Raw genomic sequence first — 6228 nt, forward strand, 5'->3', positions numbered from 1 at the left:
ATATAGTAGGTATTAAAAGCACTAACACTTCAAAAGATGCTCTAAGTGAGTAAAGTGGAAGTCTGCTAGCTTCTACCCAGTCTAAACTTTCCATTTTCTTTCTTTTTTTTTTTTTTTCGGGCTCTTTGCTGAAATACAGAATAAGCTGACCCCTTTCCCTGAATTTCAGATTTGTCCCATGATGACCAAAGAAATAAAGGAAGAGTCTTGGGATAAAAGTTGCCAAGAGCCAATGGGTAGACATTTATTGAGAAAGCCTTAAGCAGGAAGTTCATAATGTATTTTACAGCACGCAGCCTGACATGGGGAGATTCTATATTATTTTGGTTGCCAGATAAAGTTCTGAAGACTGTTAGGTTAAACTGGTGTGAAATGGAGGCAATATGAGACTTTTGAAAGGACAATGCTCTGTATGCTCTAGGGAAAACTTGTACTGTGTTTGTGAACAGCCCCAAGTTTGCAGTATTGAAGACCACCATCAGACATTAAGACCTATAAAGGATGGTATTCAGGAAGTTTAAAAGAAATGTTACGATGAGTTTACATACAGTTTCCTAAAGAGCCAGAGTCAGGTGTCTCCAATCACTTGATGATCTACTTTTCACTGAAATGAGAAGAATTAGTTTCTAAAATCTACTTCAAAAGATGTACATCCTGCTCTCTGAAGGTACACACACAAGTGCATGCACGCACACACACACAAAGTTCAGAGCTCCTGGTGGAGAAATTGCTACATAACTGGCTATTGAGAAATACATTTAGGAGGTGCCTGGGTGGTTCAGTTGGTTAAGTGTCCGACTTTGGCTCAGGTCATGATCTCACAGTTTGTGGGCTCAAGCCCCACATCACGCTCTGTGCTGACAGCTCAGAGCCTAGAGCCTGTTTCGGATTCTGTGTCTCCTTCTCTCTACCTCTCCCCTACTCACACTATGTATCTCTCTCTCTTTAATTTTTTAATTAAAAAAAAGAGAGAGAAAGACATTTAGGAGCCAGGTTTTGATGGGAAAGTATACATATTGAATGGAGAAAAAGAATTCTGTTCTGCCTTGTGGCTTTGGCCTACTAGTAAAAAAGATCCATGATAATCCTATTGGTAAACTATTAAAATTGTGAAAATTGAGACTGATTCAGCATCAGAAATATTTTTTTAGATTTTATTTAATGTTTACTTTTTAATGCAGGGGACTTTATTAATTTTTATTTTTTGAAATAATTGTACATTTATTTTAATATCACATTTTCTTTCTTTTTATATATATAGTTTATTGTCAAATTGGTTTCCATATAACACCCAGTGCTCTTCCCCACAAGTGCCTTCCTCCATCACCATCACCCCCCTTCCCCTTCCCCCCTCTTATTTTTGAGAGAGACAGAGTGTGACCAGGGGAGGGGCAGAGAAGACACAGAATCCAAAGCAGGGTCCAGGCTCTGGGCTGTCAGAAGAGCCCAGTGAAGGGCTTGAACCCACAAACTATGAGCTCATGACCTGAGTCGAAGTTGGACACTCAACCAACTGAGCCATCCAGGCACCCCAGCATCAGAAATATTTTTTAAGTGGCTGTGGAGCAAAACTTCTGGCAAACACTAAATTGGCCTGTATTCTGTACAAAATACAAAGCACAGAAGCAAGAGAAAGAACTCTAAAATAAAGATGAAACTCTTACCACTGACATTTTATTATTAAAGGACTATGCCCAAGACAACATCAGTTGTAACCCTGTGGATTAGTTAGCTGACATATGACAAAATAAAAATCCTGGTTTCCCTATGTGGGTGCCCTGAAGATCTACGATGAATGATTCACAGAATGATGCTGTTGATGCTATAAGACCAGTGGCTGTCTCTGACAGGTTAGAAACCCTGGAGGTAAATGCATACACAAATAAATGGACCATGAAGCAGGAGACACTGTCTCTGCCTAAGCATGGGTCCAGGATGTTCTAGCAGCCAGTCTCCACCCCTGTCCAACCAGGCCACAAGTGTGAGAAACTGGCACTGCCCACCAATGGGCAGGTGTTTACACTGGGTCACTACCCACTTACCAGGACTGAGGTTCTTTCAGCTGTTGATAGCTACACAGGTTATAAAGTCTGTATCTTGGCCATAAAAGTAGCCACCTCAGGATTGAGAGTTGGGTGTTTTCTTTGAGACACTATTCAGAGACAAGTCTAGTATCTCTGGCCCAAAAGTGTGTTTAGATCTGATTGTAAAAATGACCCTGCAGCTTCCCTACTAACCCCCAGCACTGAAGATTACAAGGATGGAATGGTCTCATTTCCCACCTCAGGACCCACACTAACACTTACCTTTCAGTAAATGACTTACAGCCTGATTGTAAGCACTTATCTTCTTGATAGTCATGCCCCTTATTGTGTTGTGTCCCTCATTACAAGTATGGTGGTGAACAAACCAAAGGGGTATATTAAGATGATGCGGTGTGGATAAGAGTCTAGTCAACATATGATCTGAATCCCTAGGTATATTTGTAATTTGGTAATGCTCAACATTATGGGACCTGATAGATGGTCTGAGCCTTTCTTTTTCAAATTATAAGTGGGGAAATAGAAGAGCTCCATTATTGATTCAAATTGGACAGAGAAAACAAAGTTCACTGGGAAGAGCCCTCAAATAATTTTTTTTTCAAAGTAAAAATGTTTCATTTAATACAAACCTGTGCATTGTTTGCAGATGCCTCATTTAAAATGAGTGGAGGACAGTTTTTAAAAGCCCAAGTAATAAAATGTATTCAATTACCTAAGAAAGTAAAAAAGCTAATTGAAAACTATTATGTACAGACTAAAAAATATTCAAAAGCATTTCAGATACTGGTAAGAGTTTCAAATGGAATATTTTATTGACATGTTAGTTGTCTTTTTAACATGTACACACACACTGACACACTCTGATTGGTCTGAATGGAACAAGGGTTGACTAAATATCCTAAGAGAAAATGAAAAATTAAAAAATATATTAATTTTTCATTGTTATACACAATTACACCCACATCACTTACAAAGCTATTACAGGTTCTGTCCAAGGAAGCAAAATGGCATAGGAAGAGGAAAGTTGTGGGTAAACTCAACAGTGACATAACTGAAATCTCAACATGAGAGAGCTGACAAAACATGAATTTTTGCTGCGAAATTTCTCTTGGCAAAATATGAAGAAAAGTCTGTCAAGGGGCAGTAAATAAGAGAAGACGGTGAACTTCTGTAGTCAATTCTCACAGTATTGTGCAGGGGCATCAAGAAAACTGCTTAATCCTTCTCTGGGACCAGTTTCAGAACTTTTCCAATTGCAATGGTCTTACCCTCATCTCTTAAAGTAAAACGACCCATCTGAGGAAAATCCTTGAATGTTTCAAGGCAGATAGTTCCTGCTGTCCTTAAACGGGCAATGCACACTTGATCTTGTTTCACGAAGCGGGGCCGTGTCTTACTTTTCTCTCCTGATTTTTTGTCTACCAAGGAGATTAAGGCTGTTATCTCAACTTCCTCAATACAAGTATGAATGTGCAGCACTGCATTATAGCCGGGGCAGATGATCGACTTGTGCTCAATAATCACTATCTGAACATCAAACGTGCGTCCAGAATGGCACAGATTATTAGGGTCACAAAGTATGAATCCTGGAAGAATCTCTTCTTCTTCAATTCCCTTCAGTCTGATTTTAAGGTTTTCACCTGGGGCTACATAATCAGTTTCAGCATCATCAGAAAGAATTCCAAGAACTTCCACATTGTGCTTGTTTGGCATCATCACAAGCTGCTGGCCTTTAAAAATGGATCCTGATTCCAGCTTTCCAAGGACCACAGTGCCCATATCCTTGTACTTATCCACAATTGGCAGTCTAATTGGTCCATCAATTGATCTGTTGAAGTTTGGCATATTATCCAAATATGGAATAAATGGTAATCCAGTGTACCAAGGGCAAAAATCTGATTGCTCTTTAATATTTGCCCCAGTCAGCCCTGAGCAGGGCATAAAGTGAATGTCCTTTTTGGGACTAAAGCCGACTTTTTTCAAAAAGGGCACCAGTTTTTCTTTACATTCTTCGTATCTCTCACTGCTCCAATTTACTGTGGGATCATCCATCTTATTGATAAGCACTACTAAATGTTTTACCCCTGCTGTTTTTGCCAACATTGCATGTTCTCTTGTCTGTCCACCTTTCTCAAATCCAGTTTCAAATTCTCCTTTCCTGGCAGAGATGACCAGTACAGCCAAATCAGCTTGAGAAGCACCACCAATCATATTTGGGACAAAACTCTTGTGGCCAGGAGCATCTAAAATGGTGAAATGTTTCTTTTCTGTTTCAAAATAGGCACGACCCACTTCTACTGTTTTACCCTTGTCTCGTTCTTCCTGATTTGTATCTAAGGCCCAGGACAAATACCAAGTTTCTCTGTTTTTTTCCTTAGCTTCTCTTTCATATTTCTCAAGTGTCCTTTTGTCAACCATTCCTGTCAAAAACATAATTTGTCCTCCAATGGTTGACTTTCCAGCATCTACATGCCCAATGAATACCACATTTACGTGTTCTTTTTTAGGAGCACCTGAGGGCATGACCACAGATTTAGATTTTCTCACTTCCTCTTTCTCCATCATTTCCTGGCCACTCTCTTCTGGGAGCCCTGAATCTCCCAAGGAACTACCCCCGGGCTCAGCTTCACTTATTTCTTTATTGTGCTCCCATGATTCTTCTAGGACCATTTCCACCTCTCCATTTTCTACAACAGGTTCTGAAAGTTCCATAGTAATGGCTGAATTGGAACCTTCACGCCACACTAACTGTTCCTCTTTGATATGTTCCACAGGTGCCCCCTGTCCCAGCCTTTTACCTTGAGGGTCGCCCGCACCGGTGCAGGTTTCATCGATGCTGGTGATGTCCGCCGGGGGGGTCTGCAGTTGGGCCGGGCCCCGGAGAAACGACGGCACGAACTCCGCGGCATGTATGTTAGGCACGAAGGGTTTGGCGTTGACGTTGAGCTGTCGGCTGAAGGCCGAGCTGAGATGCTCCCCCTGGGTTTCGGCCACCGCGTCGGCTCCGTCTCCGCCAGGGGCCGAACCTGGGATTTCCATGTCCATCTGGTCCCAGCAGTCGGGCGCAGAATCGCTGCTGCTGCTGCCCAGATCCATGGTCTGAGGACCTGATGGATGGCGGGGAGGGAGCGGGGTTAACACACCAGAAAGAGCGGGCTACGCCGCCAAGGATAAGGCTGCAAGAGCGAAGGGCCAAGGGGGAGCGACAGAAACCTTAGCGGCAGAGCGGCTGCAGCTAAGTCCCAACACTGCATTCGCAACTGCTGCAGCGGCAGCAGATATGGCGGCTCAACCCTCTCCTCTTGTGTGTGAGCGGATCTCCTCCCCCAAACCCTAACCACTTCCGACTCCTCCACCGCCGACCCAACGCGGGGCGTGGATTGACCCCTCTCTGCTACCCGTAAGCTAGGCCTGCTTCTTTCTCAGCCATGGGCTAAATCCAAAAGTAGGATTTGTAAAACGAAATTTTCCATTCATTTTTGTTCACAGGATCTGGAAGAGCAATTTGACAATGTAATGATTAAACCTAGACTGGCACACCTGATTTACAATTCTATTCAAAGATTCAAGTAAAAATGAGAATTGCTATTGGACAAATGGAAGCAGGAGATGGGTTAACTACCCAGAAACCCAGCAACCAAAGGAAGAAATTACTGACTAGAGAGGCACTCATGAAATACACGAAGAAATAATAGCTGAACCTAGGAAATGTGACTTAAAATTACTCATTTAATTTGAAACCCAGAGGCTTTTTGATTTTCCCTCATCCATAGGGCCCCATAAGCCTGTAACTTTTGTTGATGACTTCTGGGGGTGTAAGGATGGGGTTATAACTTCTTTTCATGTAAAGTACTCTGACTGTGTCCATGGAAGGAATTGCCAAGGAGAACCTTGTCCCACTGAATCTGCCCAACTTAGAGCATTTGTGCAGGTGTCTGAACAAGGGCTAGCCCAAAATGCTGTGATGGATCACATAGCCAAGCACTGGATTTTGATCACTTGTATTCTTCTAAACAACATATACTCTGAGTATACCTGCCTTGTTCACCAGCACCTCCTCAGAGTACACCCTAGGTCCTCAAGGTTTCCTGTCCCATTCTGAAGGCTTGAAACCCTACTCACTGCTCATACTGCCGGTACTGGTTTTGTCTAAGGACAAATCAGCGTCATGTTGGAACATTCCCCA

General features: G+C 42.4%; 1 protein-coding gene across 1 annotated transcript; it reads right to left on the reverse strand.

Annotated features, from left to right (window-relative positions):
• Window positions 1–2829: 2829 nt before the first annotated feature.
• Window positions 2830–5333, reverse strand: GSPT2 (G1 to S phase transition 2). The gene has a single exon (XM_029930015.1). The coding sequence runs from the start codon at window positions 5136–5138 to the stop codon at window positions 3258–3260; it is 1881 nt and encodes a 626-aa protein (XP_029785875.1). The 5' UTR covers window positions 5139–5333; the 3' UTR covers window positions 2830–3257.
• Between the last annotated feature and the right edge of the window lie 895 nt (window positions 5334–6228).

The sequence above is a fragment of the Suricata suricatta genome, chromosome X (assembly GCF_006229205.1).
Source record: "Suricata suricatta isolate VVHF042 chromosome X, meerkat_22Aug2017_6uvM2_HiC, whole genome shotgun sequence".
Classification (NCBI taxonomy): domain Eukaryota; kingdom Metazoa; phylum Chordata; class Mammalia; order Carnivora; family Herpestidae; genus Suricata; species Suricata suricatta.

What these genes read in the sequence shown, in the direction of transcription:
- GSPT2 (XM_029930015.1), bottom strand. Translation starts at nt 5,138, where the DNA reads ATGGATCTGGGCAGCAGCAGCAGCGATTCTGCGCCCGACTGCTGGGAC.